This window comes from Phyllobates terribilis, unplaced genomic scaffold (genome assembly GCF_046119375.1).
Source record: "Phyllobates terribilis strain yellow unplaced genomic scaffold, ASM4611937v1 Scaffold_2__4_contigs__length_985480577, whole genome shotgun sequence".
Taxonomy (NCBI): domain Eukaryota; kingdom Metazoa; phylum Chordata; class Amphibia; order Anura; family Dendrobatidae; genus Phyllobates; species Phyllobates terribilis.
Genome location: NW_027362762.1, coordinates 948,761,897 through 948,776,425, shown reverse-complemented (window position 1 = coordinate 948,776,425; position 14,529 = coordinate 948,761,897). Strand labels below are relative to the sequence as shown.

The 14,529-nt window shown below is 41.7% G+C and overlaps 1 protein-coding gene across 1 annotated transcript in view; it reads left to right on the top strand.

The window, feature by feature from the left end:
• The window catches only part of LOC141248321 (titin-like), a 250,459-nt gene that overhangs the window by 4,752 nt on the left and 231,178 nt on the right, over positions 1-14,529 (top strand). Inside the window, exon 2 of the mRNA XM_073669345.1 lies at positions 10,967-11,263. Within this exon, the coding sequence (XP_073525446.1) occupies positions 10,967-11,263 (297 nt within the window). The remainder of the gene's footprint in view (positions 1-10,966; positions 11,264-14,529) is intronic.

The following is a 14,529-nucleotide window of genomic DNA, read 5'->3' as shown; positions in this document are numbered from 1 at the left end:
CCGGCTGTTCTCCCTGATGAGCATATATAAAATATAAACATACACTTAAAACATGCATCTATCTCTACATTGCACATGTGCATGTGACTCGCCCCCTGGGCCGTGGGGCACTCGGATCCGGGTGGTAGGGAAACGATGGGAGTAGTAGTGGCAACCCGGTTCCGGGCTCAGGGTGGTCAGACCAATGGTAGTCTGCTATGCTCTATTAATAATGTCCGACTACGCCACCCGTGGATTGCGGTTATTAGGAACCGCCGCTGCATGCAGACCGCTGGGGCTGATGAGGTGTGCAGCTAGGGTAGTGTGACTCCCCACGGGAAGAGTGCGGCCCCAGGGCAGTATAATGGATGGTGGGAGTGATGGTGGTGAGAGTTCCAGTACCAGTAGTTCTGGAGGCGCGAAGGAGCACACAGACAACAGGTTGCAGTCCAGGGTCTTTACTAGAACAGGTAAACTGACCCATAAACAGTCCCGGCTAGGAGGGGACCTGGATGTCTGAGAGCAATTGGGAGATTGGCCCTGGTCAAGGTGAGGGTGTAGGCCTACCGTGCTTTCTGCGCTCCTTCTGGCTATCTCCTCCTTATAGGATAACAGCCCACGCTTCCGAGCTCTCCGTGTATTCTCGCCTGTATGGCCTGCAACGTGGGTTCCTTTCTGCTCCCAGCCTTGTACGGCTTTACTGGTCCCTTCGGTTGTGGCAGGGCCTCCAGGCTTCTTAGGCCAAGGAATATACAGTCCCCTGCGGACTGGTTATCTGCTGGGGGATGTGGAATCCTCCCAGCCTCAGACACCAAAGTCTGGTAGATTAAGTCCTCTATCTGCCAAGACAGGCTCACTTCGCCTCTTGTCTCTGGCTTGTGGCTCTCCTCCTGCCACACTTCCTCTTAGGTGCAATACAACTTTCTGTCCCTGCTCTGCTCCGGGACTCGTCTCAGTGCTGAGACAGGCCATCCTGTTCTCCCTAACCCTGCCCCCAGTACCAGCTTTTATAGGGGCAGCCAGCTCCCCCTACTGGCCTGAGACAGGAGGCATTGCATGCTAATGTTCCCCTGACTAGAGAACCTCCCCCTTGCTCTCAGACACAGCTTTAATTACACTTGTGGCATCCAGGCCAGGGTGACACACATGCACAATAAGTTTTTTGTTTCTCTCCTTCCCACGTTTACAGCCTTGTCAGCCATAACATTTTGTTTTTATGTAAACATCCGTATATTAGGTCTTTTAAGTTTTTTTGCAAGATGAACATGGAGCGCTTCATGTGGACTGATAGGTGCCTTCCCTTTGTAAGTCTATGAAACCCACTTCCAAGCCACACATAAATTGTGGTCACATGGTTTAGGACAGGTTCGGAATGGGAGAAAATGGTACTCAGTAAACTTTTAATCACTTCCACACAACACTACATATATAATGATAAAGGATTAGGACATAAAATCTTTGCTGGGATTACATTACCTTTTATTGTGGGTTAAGTGTTGGAAGAAAAAGGATTGCAGAATTTTTATACGGGTGCTATGATTACAAGCATACCAAATATGTCTGTATTGCTTACTGGTTTGTGAGGTTTATTTAAAAAAATTTATTACAAAAATGTGATTATTGTTAAATTTTTTATGTAAGTTTCTGGGTAAAATAAATCTCTATTTTTTTAATCCATAAAGAACTAATTTATAGAAATATATTTGAATGTAACAGTACATTATGACTGTAAAGAAGAAGAATACTTTTAGGTTTTTAGGCTGAGTAAATTCATTCATTCACAACAGTGCAGCCTGTGGCTCACTGCTAGGACTTCCTTAACAGAGTTTGTGAGTTTGAATCCTTGCAAAGACAAGCTTTACAAAAAAGTAGAAAATTAAGTTCGTGAAAAGCCATTGTTTTACATTTTTTTTCAGAAATCAATAGTACATGGGAAAATATGAAACTTTTTTTAAAATATCTAATTTTTGTATTACTAAGATTGAAGATGAAAGATGAAAGATTGGAAATGAAAGATGGTGTTTAAGTTCTTTAGAGAATTGTGATGATCGTTTCAGGAGAGATTGCAATAGAATGTCGGTGTCGGCCTCTAGCTCCTCCTCCTTATACTCTCCATAGAATCTTGTGAACACCAACTGTCATCTCCAATGTCAGTAACGGGAAAATATGTATTTACTGCATACAGATTTTAACTCCGAATTTATTTATTATACTTTAGTTAATATATAAAGGCATCCAGTGAACACAGTCAGATGCCAAATGGTCCCATTTCCTTAAAAAAGACATTACACAGGGAGATAACAAAACAGAATGTATTGTGGTTACCTTGGGCCAGGACAAAGAGAAGACATCAAACTATTGACACAGAACAGTTGGACCATTGTGGGGCTGAACCAGCTGTACATGCTGTGTGTCCACCCCCTGTTTTTTGTATAAATTAAAGTAAATACAAAATAAATGCAAACATGGGATTAAATTAATTAAATTTAAATTAAATTTATGACCACTCCGGGTTATACCCAGTGCAGGGCTTATAGGGACAGTTTCACTGACTGAGGACCAATAACTCAAAATATATTATAACCACCAATATACACAAAAATCACTGACTGAGGTGGAATAGCAATAATTAAAAAATGATACTTTATTATAAATATTAAAATATGATGAACAAAACCACCGTACTAAATGCAGTCTATCCTGTATGTCCCCTCTTTTATCACACGGGTCATACTCAGGATATTAATATTCCCTAAAACCAATCACCCAATGTGTAATAACTGATGTCTAGACTACTCTCAATATATCTCTATCCTAAATTGCCAACCCTTAGACGAATATAAGTTATTTCCACAGGGTGAACATAGGATTATTATTGCACTTTGCTCTCTGCAGAATATCAGACTCTAGACCCCTTCTCATCCTATATATAGTCAGGGTTATATGAGACAGGAGAAATATTAATTATTTCCATAGGGGGAGCATATAATTATTATTGCACTTTGCCCTCTGCAGAAAATTATAGACCCCTTCTCATCTAGAGCTGTGTCCTATGTAGATGTAGAGCTGTGTCCTGTGTAGATGTAGAGCTGTGTCCTATGTAGATGTAGAGCTGTGTCCTATGTAGATGTAGAGCTGTGTCCTATGTAGATGTAGAGCTGTGTCCTATGTAGATGTGCAGCTGTGTCCTCTGTAGATGTGGAGCTGTGTCCTATGTAGATGTAGAGCTGTGTCCTATGTAGATGTAAAGCTGTGTCCTATGTAGATGTAGAGCTGTGTCCTATGTACTGTAGATGTAGAGCTGTGTCCTATGAAGATGTGGAGCTGTGTCCTATGTAGATGTAGAGCTGTGTCCAATGTAGATGTAGAGCTGTGTCCTATGTAGATGTAGAGCTGTGTCCTATGTAGATGTAGAGCTGTGTCCTATGTAGATGTAGAGCTGTGTCCTATGTAGATGTATAGCTGTGTCCTATGTAGATGTAGAGCTGTGTCCTATGTAGCTGTAGAGCTGTGTCCTATGTAGATGTAGAGCTGTGTCCTATGTAGATCTAGAGCTCTGTCCTATGTAGATGTAGAGCTGTGTCCTATGTAGATGTAGAGCTGTGTCCTATGTAGATGTAGAGCTGTGTCCTATATAGATGTAGAGCTGTGTCCTATGTACTGTAGATGCAGAGCTGTGTCCTATGTAGATGTGGAGCTGTGTCCTATGTAGATGTAGAGCTGTGTCCTATGTAGATGTAGAGCTGTGTCCAATGTAGATGTAGAGCTGTGTCCTATGTAGATGTAGAGCTGTGTCCTTTGTAGATGTAGAGCTGTGTCTTATGTAGATGTAGAGCTGTGTCCTATGTAGATGTAGAGCTGTGTCCTATGTAGATGTAGAGCTGTGCCCTATGTAGCTGTAGAGCTGTGTCCTATGTAGATGTAGAGCTGTGTCCTATGTAGATGTAGAGCTGTGTCCTATGTAGATGTAGAGCTGTGTCCTATGTAGATGTAGAGCTGTGTCCTATGTAGATGTGGAGCTGTGTCCTATGTAGATGTAGAGCTGTGTCCTATGTAGATGTGGAGCTGTGTCCTATGTAGATGTAGAGCTGTGTCCTATGTAGATGTGGAGCTGTGTCCTATGTAGATGTGGAGCTGTGTCCTATGTAGATGTGGAGCTGTGTCCTATGTAGATATAGAGCTGTGTCCTATGTAGATGTGGAGCTGTGTCCTATGTAGATGTATAGCTGTGTCCTATGTAGATGTAGAGCTGTGTCCTATGTAGATGTAGAGGTGTGTCCTATGTAGATGTAGAGCTGTGTCCTGTGTAGATGTAGAGCTGTGTCCTGTGTAGATGTAGAGCTGTGTCCTATGTAGATGTAGAGCTGCGTCCTATGTAGATGTGGAGCTGTGTCCTATGTAGATGTGGAGCTGTGTCCTATGTAGATGTGGAGCTGTGTCCTATGTAGATGTAGAGCTGTGTCCTATGTAGATGTAGAGCTGTGTCCTATGTAGATGTATAGCTGTGTCCTATGTAGATGTAGAGCTGTGTCCTATGTAGATGTAGAGCTGTGTCCTATGTAGATGTAGAGCTGTGTCCTATGTAGATGTGGAGCTGTGTCCTATGTAGATGTGGAGCTGTGTCCTATGTAGATGTAGAGCTGTGTCCTATGTAGATGTAGAGCTGTGTCCTATGTAGATGTAGAGCTGTGTCCTGTGTAGATGTAGAGCTGTGTCCTATGTAGATGTAGAGCTGTGTCCTATGTAGATGTAGAGCTGCGTCCTATGTAGATGTAGAGCTGTGTCCTATGTAGATGTAGAGCTGTGTCCTATGTAGATGTAGAGCTGCGTCCTATGTAGATGTATAGCTGTGCCCTATGTAGATGTAGAGCTGTGTCCTATGTAGATGTAGAGCTGTGTCCTGTGTAGATGTAGAGCTGTGTCCTGTGTAGATGTAGAGCTGTGTCCTATGTAGATGTAGAGCTGTGTCCTATGTAGATGTGGAGCTGTGTCCTATGTAGATGTAGAGCTGTGTCCTATGTAGATGTAGAGCTGTGTCCTATGTAGATGTAGAGCTGTGTCCTGTGTAGATGTAGAGCTGTGTCCTGTGTAGATGTAGAGCTGTGTCCTATGTAGATGTAGATCTGCGTCCTATGTAGATGTGGAGCTGTGTCCTATGTAGATGTGGAGCTGTGTCCTATGTAGATGTAGAGCTGTGCCCTATGTAGATGTAGAGCTGTGTCCTATGTAGATGTAGAGCTGTGTCCTATGTAGATGTAGAGCTGTGTCCTATGTAGATGTAGAGCTGTGTCCTATGTAGATGTAGAGCTGTGTCCTGTGTAGATGTAGAGCTGTGTCCTGTGTAGATGTAGAGCTGTGTCCTATGTAGATGTAGAGCTGCGTCCTATGTAGATGTAGAGCTGCGTCCTGTGTAGATGTAGAGCTGTGTCCTATGTAGATGTAGAGCTGCGTCCTATGTAGATGTAGAGCTGCGTCCTATGTAGATGTAGAGCTGCGTCCTGTGTAGATGTAGAGCTGTGTCCTGTGTAGATGGAGAGCTGCGTCCTATGTAGATGTAGAGCTGCGTCCTATGTAGATGTAGAGCTGTGTCCTATGTAGATGTAGAGCTGTGTCCTATGTAGATGTAGAGCTGCGTCCTATGTAGATGTAGAGCTGTGTCCTGTGTAGATGGAGAGCTGCGCCCTATGTAGATGTAGAGCTGCGTCCTATGTAGATGTAGAGCTGCGTCCTATGTAGATGTAGAGCTGCGTCCTATGTAGATGTAGAGCTGTGTCCTATGTAGATGTAGAGCTGCGTCCTATGTAGATGTAGAGCTGTGTCCTATGTAGATGTAGAGCTGTGTCCTATGTAGATGTAGAGCTGTGTCCTATGTAGATGTAGAGCTGCGTCCTATGTAGATGTAGAGCTGTGTCCTGTGTAGATGTAGAGCTGTGTCCTATGTAGATGTAGAGCTGTGTCCTATGTAGATGTAGAGCTGTGTCCTATGTAGATGTAGAGCTGCGTCCTATGTAGATGTAGAGCTGTGTCCTATGTAGATGTAGAGCTGTGTCCTATGTAGATGTAGAGCTGCGTCCTATGCAGATGTGGAGCTGTGTCCTGTGTAGATGGAGAGCTGCGTCCTATGTAGATGTAGAGCTGTGTCCTATGTAGATGGAGAGCTGCGTCCTATGTAGATGTAGAGCTGCGTCCTATGTAGATGTAGAGCTGCGTCCTGTGTAGATGGAGAGCTGTGTCCTATGTAGATGGAGAGCTGTGTCCTATGTAGATGTAGAGCTGCGTCCTATGTAGATGTAGAGCTGCGTCCTATGTAGATGTAGAGCTGCGTCCTGTGTAGATGTATAGCTGTGTCCTGTGTAGATGTAGAGCTGTGTCCTATGTAGATGTAGAGCTGCGTCCTATGTAGATGTAGAGCTGCGTCCTATGTAGATGTAGAGCTGCGTCCTATGTAGATGTAGAGCTGCGTCCTATGTAGATGTAGAGCTGCGTCCTATGTAGATGTAGAGCTGTGTCCTATGTAGATGTAGAGCTGTTTCCTGTGTAGATGGAGAGCTGTGTCCTATGTAGATGTAGAGCTGCGTCCTATGTAGATGTAGAGCTGCGTCCTATGTAGATGTAGAGCTGCGTCCTATGTAGATGTAGAGCTGCGTCCTGTGTAGATGTAGAGCTGCGTCCTGTGTAGATGTAGAGCTGTGTCCTATGTAGATGTAGAGCTGCGTCCTATGTAGATGTAGAGCTGTGCCCTATGTAGATGTAGAGCTGCGTCCTATGTAGATGTAGAGCTGCGTCCTATGTAGATGTAGAGCTGCGTCCTATGTAGATGTAGAGCTGCGTCCTATGTAGATGTAGAGCTGCGTCCTATGTAGATGTAGAGCTGTGTCCTATGTAGATGTAGAGCTGTTTCCTGTGTAGATGGAGAGCTGTGTCCTATGTAGATGTAGAGCTGCGTCCTATGTAGATGTAGAGCTGCGTCCTATGTAGATGTAGAGCTGCGTCCTATGTAGATGTAGAGCTGCGTCCTGTGTAGATGTAGAGCTGCGTCCTGTGTAGATGTAGAGCTGTGTCCTATGTAGATGTAGAGCTGCGTCCTATGTAGATGTAGAGCTGTGCCCTATGTAGATGTAGAGCTGCGTCCTATGTAGATGTAGAGCTGCGTCCTATGTAGATGTAGAGCTGCGTCCTATGTAGATGTAGAGCTGTGTCCTATGTAGATGTAGAGCTGTGTCCTGTGTAGATGGAGAGCTGTGTCCTATGTTGATGTAGAGCTGCGTCCTATGTAGATGTAGAGCTGCGTCCTATGTAGATGTAGAGCTGCGTCCTATGTAGATGTAGAGCTGCGTCCTATGTAGATGTAGAGCTGTGTCCTATGTAGATGTAGAGCTGTGTCCTGTGTAGATGGAGAGCTGTGTCCTATGTAGATGTAGAGCTGCGTCCTATGTAGATGTAGAGCTGCGTCCTATGTAGATGTAGAGCTGCGTCCTGTGTAGATGTATAGCTGTGTCCTATGTAGATGTAGAGCTGCGTCCTATGCAGATGTGGAGCTGCGTCCTATGTAGATGTAGAGCTGCGTCCTATGTAGATGTAGAGCTGCGTCCTATGTAGATGTAGAGCTGCGTCCTATGTAGATGTAGAGCTGCGTCCTATGTAGATGTAGAGCTGCGTCCTATGTAGATGTAGAGCTGTGTCCTATGTAGATGTAGAGCTGTTTCCTGTGTAGATGGAGAGCTGGGTCCTATGTAGATGTAGAGCTGCGTCCTATGTAGATGTAGAGCTGCGTCCTCTGTAGATGTAGAGCTGCGTCCTATGTAGATGTAGAGCTGCGTCCTGTGTAGATGTAGAGCTGCGTCCTGTGTAGATGTAGAGCTGTGTCCTATGTAGATGTAGAGCTGCGTCCTATGTAGATGTAGAGCTGTGCCCTATGTAGATGTAGAGCTGCGTCCTATGTAGATGTAGAGCTGCGTCCTATGTAGATGTAGAGCTGTGTCCTATATAGATGTAGAGCTGTGTCCTGTGTAGATGGAGAGCTGTGTCCTATGTAGATGTAGAGCTGCGTCCTATGAAGATGTAGAGCTGCGTCCTATGTAGATGTAGAGCTGCGTCCTATGTAGATGTAGAGCTGCGTCCTATGTAGATGTAGAGCTGTGTCCTATGTAGATGTAGAGCTGTGTCCTGTGTAGATGGAGAGCTGTGTCCTATGTAGATGTAGAGCTGCGTCCTATGTAGATGTAGAGCTGCGTCCTATGTAGATGTAGAGCTGCGTCCTATGTAGATGTAGAGCTGCGTCCTGTGTAGATGTAGAGCTGCGTCCTGTGTAGATGTAGAGCTGTGTCCTATGTAGATGTAGAGCTGTGTCCTATGTAGATGTAGAGCTGCGTCCTATGTAGATGTAGAGCTGCGTCCTATGCAGATGTGGAGCTGTGTCCTATGTAGATGTAGAGCTGCGTCCTATGTAGATGTAGAGCTGTGTCCTGTGTAGATGTAGAGCTGTGTCCTATGTAGATGTAGAGCTGCGTCCTATGTAGATGTAGAGCTGCGTCCTATGTAGATGTAGAGCTGCGTCCTATGTAGATGTAGAGCTGCGTCCTATGCAGATGTGGAGCTGTGTCCTATGTAGATGTAGAGCTGCGTCCTATGTAGATGTAGAGCTGTGTCCTGTGTAGATGTAGAGCTGTGTCCTATGTAGATGTAGAGCTGCGTCCTATGTAGATGTAGAGCTGTGTCCTATGTAGATGTGGAGCTGTGTCCTATGTAGATGTAGAGCTGCGTCCTATGTAGATGTAGAGCTGTGTCCTGTGTAGATGTAGAGCTGTGTCCTATGTAGATGTAGAGCTGTGTCCTGTGTAGATGTGGAGCTGTGTCCTATGTAGATGTAGAGCTGCGTCCTATGCAGATGTGGAGCTGTGTCCTGTGTAGATGTAGAGCTGCGTCCTATGCAGATGTAGAGCTGTGTCCTATGTAGATGTAGAGCTGCGTCCTATGCAGATGTGGAGATGTCATCGAGTCATCTGTGATTCAACAGAAATTTACAGGCAGTAAACTGATATCGCAGACCAATTGCTTTTAGACAAGAGCACAATATAGATAGAATCATGCTATCTGTATCATCTATTAGTGGACTGTAGTTTGTATATAAAAAAGGATTAGAGGGGGGAAGATATCCGTCCTTTTTCATATAACTACGACAATACACAAGATGAGAAGGGGTCTATATTTTTCTGCAGAGGGCAAACTGCAATAATAATTATATGCTCCCCCTATGGAAATAATTAATATTTCTCCTGTCTCATATAACCCCGACTATATATAGGATGAGAAGGGGTCTAGAGTCTGATATTCTGCATAGGGCAAAGTGCAATAATAATTCCATGTTCCCCCTGTGGAAATAACTTATATTCGTGTAAGGGTTGGCAATTTAGGATAGAGATATATTGAGAGTAGTCTAGACATCAGTTATTACACATTGGGTGATTGGTTTTAGGGAATATTAATATCCTGAGTATGACCCGTGTGATAAAAGAGGGGACATACAGGATAGACTGCATTTAGTACGGTGGTTTTGTTCATCATATTTTAATATTTATAATAAAGTATCATTTTTTAATTATTGCTATTCCGCCTCAGTCAGTGATTCTTATAGGGACAGTGCATGACTCCGGGTTTCTCTACGTGTTGTTCTTTTTGAGACCCTCACTAATGGCATGATTGATTTTAGAAAGCGTTCACAAAGTAAGTCTTCACTTTAACGCCGGGTTTCACATAGCGCAACAATTATTCCCTTGAACCCACCTATGATACAAATTAATAACGGAAATCACAATGAAATCCAAAATAAATTTCATTGAGGATTTTTCGGTGAGGAGAATGGAGCCATGGATTTCACTCATTACATTGGGAATGCTGGAATGGAGTTTCACAATCAAAGTTTTGCAACAAAAAATACGCTATGTGTGTGAACCAGGACTAAAGAAAGGACTGATCACACATTGCCATTCTAGTTGACTCAGCTGTGGCGGACCAAAAAGGTCTGTACGTGTGAATAAGTGGAGTCCAAGAGGCAAATTAGTTGATTAACGTGTTATAATAGAAGAAAACAGTTTAATAAATGGACAGTAGTAAAGCTTCACTAACATGATAGTGCCATACAGAGCTGAGATAATATTGTAATTCCGTACATTAGAAATGCTACCATACAGAGCTCAAATAATACTGCCATACGGTCCTCACATTATACTGCCCACATAATACACTGCTCTGCTGACTATGCAGAAAACCTGACAGCGTTCAGATAACAAGAGCAGACACAGATCAGACACTGCTGTACACTGCCTATGTGGTCTTATATAATGCACAGATAAGGATGGCAATTTCCCAACTGCCGTATATAACATTTATCTGTGTAATGTAGATTAATTGTTTCTGGGCTAGGAAAACCTGATTGAAGGCGCTTATGTATTGTAGATGAAGGATAAATTGAACCAGATGAAATAAAAAAAAATAAAAAATGTATTTGTAGCTACAACGCGTTTCGCCTGTATCCAGCCTTCTTCAGGTGTCGAAATGCGTTGTGCTTTCAAATAAAAAATATTTTTTTAGATTTCATTTTAAATTTCATCTGGTTCAATTTACCCACCCTTTACAATACAGGATCGCCTTTCACCTGGTTTTCCTACCTCATTACGTTCTGCCGGAACTTCCCTTGGAGGGAATTCCTTCAGCATACCAGTTTGGCTGCCCCCATTGGATTTCACACATGTATTTTTTTGGACTCGTGCCTGTAGCAAAGCTTGGCTAGGTAAGAATTTTCCCCTTAATTGTTTTTAACAGTTTATATTATACTACGCTCAGAAAGTGCTACTTTCTCTCCTTTTTCCCAATGTAAACTCCATACATTGGTATATTAGTTGGTCCTGGTTAGTCTCCCGTAATAGTCATACCTGTGAAGAATTGAATAAATCCTAATACTGTAATCACCTTCTACTTTCCCTTTCAGGCATTGTGAAGGTGAGAAGAGGTGATCCTGCTGTTCTGCAGTGTGAGGCTGATCCCGGAGACACATTACTATCAGTTACATGGAAGCTTCGTTTATATAATTCATCCTGTGTAATATCATATAAAATAGAGGAGGATAATACAAAGGCGTCATACAGCTCCTGCAGTCCAAGGATGAGAAGTGACCATTTATCACTGACCATCAATAACACTGAGATATCTGATGAAGGGACGTACACTTGTCAAGTGGTGAATGATAATGACACAATTACCGGATACTTCTTACTAAAAGTATTAGGTAAGTTGTAAGGTTTATGTATTATACATGAGTCGGTCGACAGGGGTAGGGGTACTTGGATACCAGGATGGATGGGTTACTTCTGTGGGGATCACGGTTGGTCGGTTCCCGGTGTCGCAGAGTGCATCTTCTTACAGTCACCACTGTACTTACGAGAGCTTCAATCAGCTAGATATCTTGAGTAAACAGTATTTACTTCATACTGGATAAACATGAGATACAATTCAGTGTCACACAGTCCGTGTGCTGCTGACATAACACATTCAGGAAAAAAAAGAAAAACAGGAAGTAAAAACAACCAACAATTGAGAGCTTCCCTCCCCACATTACAGCAAGCATATAACTTTACACACTATCGCCATCTGCGGTCTGGTTAGTATAAAGTCCTCCTTTCACTTATAATAAGTCCTAATCTGTTGCATATGCCAACACCCTTTCTCAACAGTAAGGACTTATTCAATCAAACCCAACTTTTTTATTAGTCTCTGGTGTTTATCAGCATTCAACGCCTTCATGAAGATGTCTGCTGTCATTTCATCAGTAGGAGAATACTCTAACTTCAAGACTCCTTGTTCCTGATGATCTCTCAAGAAATGATATTTCACATCAATATGCTTGGTTCTTGGATTGACTCTTTCCATCTGAGCAAGAACAAGACATCCTTGATTGTCCTCTTTCAGTTTTGTTGTCCTAATTCTGTCAACAATTGTCTTAACCACAGTACTTCTTGACTCGCATGTGCTGCGGCAACATATTCTGCTTCTGTTGAAGACAGTGTCACAATTGACTGTTTCTTACTTGTCCAACTTATTGGTCCACCTGAGAGAACAAAAATATGTCCACTGGTAGATCTTCTGTCAGTTGGATCTCCAGCCCAATCTGCATCAACATATCCTGTTAAAATGCAATTATCACTTGTGGGTAATTTCAGCTTAACATTGCTAGTTCCTTTCAAATAACGCATTACTCTCTTCACGGCCTTCCAATCAGCTTTATTTGGTTTTGGTACCTTTCTACTCAGGATTCCTACTGATGCTGCGATGTCTGGTCTTGTAACGGTCGCTAGATATAGTAGTTTTCCTATTGCTGTTCTGTATTCTTCATTATTTGGTAGCATATTTTTTTCACTGTTCATCTCTTTGAGATAATTAGTTTCCATTGGAGACTTTACTGTTTTTGCATCCTTTAATCCAAATTTTTCTGTTATGTCTTGAATCATGCGATTTTGATTCAGTAGGAAACTTCCGTCTTCTTCTCTTTCTACCTGTATTCCTAGGTACTGTTTCACATTTCCCAAGTCTTTGATTTCGAATTGTTTCTTCAGGATTTTTAGAATGTTTTCTTTATCCCTTTCTTGTTTAAAACAAATCAAAATGTCGTCTACATATATGAGTACATAAATCCATCTATTAATCAGCCTTTTTGTGTACAAGAATGGATCAGCGTTGCTTCTTTGAAATTTTTCATTTGTAAGTACTTCTGTGATTTTGTCATTCCACGCTTTAGCTGCTTGCTTTAAACCATATATGCTTTTCTGTAGTTTGCAAACTTTGTTTGGATTTCTTTCATCTTTGAATCCTGGAGGTTGTTCCATGTAAATGTCTTCTGTTAAATCTTCATTCAAAAAAGCTTTCTTTACATCCAGATGTCTCAGTTCCATCTGTTTCATTGCTGCAACTGTAAGTAAAGTTCTTATTGTAGTGTGTTTGACAACTGGAGCAAATGTCTCATCATAGTCTTCTCCATATTTTTGAGAATACCCTTTAGCTACGAGTCTTGCTCGGTATCTTTCATCTGTGCCATCTGTTTGGTATTTTACTTTAAAAATCCATTTACATCCTATGGCTTTTCTTCCTTCTGGCTAATCTGTTAGTGTCCATGTATTTGAATCATGCATGGATTTAATTTCTGTTTCTGTTGCTTCTATCCATTTATTAGCTTCTTCTTCAGGAAGTTTAGATATATCTTCCCAAGAGGTAGGCTCATAGATTTTTCTTATGCTTGTCTTGTATGAGAGACGTTTTGGTGGTTTTGTATGGAACAGTTTTCTGGTGTTCTATTCCATTTTGTCTTAAGTAGTCTTCTATTCTGTGACCTGTAAATTCACCTTCATTATCACTTCTGATGACAATTGGCTTCCTTTGAAAATTGTTACTTGATCTTGTTACATAGTCTACAAGTTTATCAAAAACTGCACTTTTGTTCTTAATTAAGTATGTGACTGTGTATCTTGAGTAGTCGTCTATAAAAGTCAACATGTATCTATTGCCTCCTGATGTAGTCACTTTCATGGGTCCACATACGTCAGTATGCACCAAATCAAATGGTCTTTCGCTTTTCATCTCACTTTCTTTTGGAATAGATATCCTTGTGGCTTTGGATTTTATACAACATTCGCTTCTTACGGTAATTGAGCAATCTGACATCTTTAAATCTTTTGTCAATTCTTTTTTCTGTAGTTCCCTTATACTGTCAGGGTGTCTATGTCCTAGACGTCTATTCCACATGTGAATACAGTTTTTGTGATCATGTGTACATACCTTCATATGTTCCTTTGGTGTGTCAAAATGATATAATTGTTCATCTGTCTTGACTTTGGTTATCACCTTGTTTCCTGCAATAATTGTACAGTCATTGTCTTTTAATTTTACTGTAAGTCCTTTTGCTGTTAAACGTTTCACAGATAATAATCCGCCTTCCAATTTTGGAACATACAACACATCCTGTACAAGTATCTTTGAATCTTGTCCGAACTTGTTTGAACAATTTAGCATACCTTATCCGATACCTTCTGCGGTTATCTTGCTTCCATCTGCAAGATAAATGGCTTCTTTCTTATCTAAATCAAGATCAGTAAAGAAATTCTTGTCACTTGTCATATGACTCGTTGCTCCTGAATCAATAAACCAACCAAGTGATGATTTCTTGTCTGTTACTTTAAATGTGCCATTCCAATTATTCTCACATGAATCGGAAATTGTGATTTTTACTTTCTGTGTATGCTTTTTATGTTGTAATTTTTGTTGTTCTGCTTTCCATATGGTACAGTCTTTCTTTAAATTACCTTTTTTCTTACATCTGAAGCATTCTCTTGTCTCTTTATTAAAGGTTTTTTTTAAATTCTGTAGCTTTAATAGCGTTTTCACTGTCCTTTTCAGTAGAAGAATCATTTCTTTGTTCTTTTCTTCTCTGATAGTCATCTATTAGTCTTGTTTTCACATAATCTAATGTAATGTCAGTTTCTGGTCTCGTCTCAAGGGCATTTA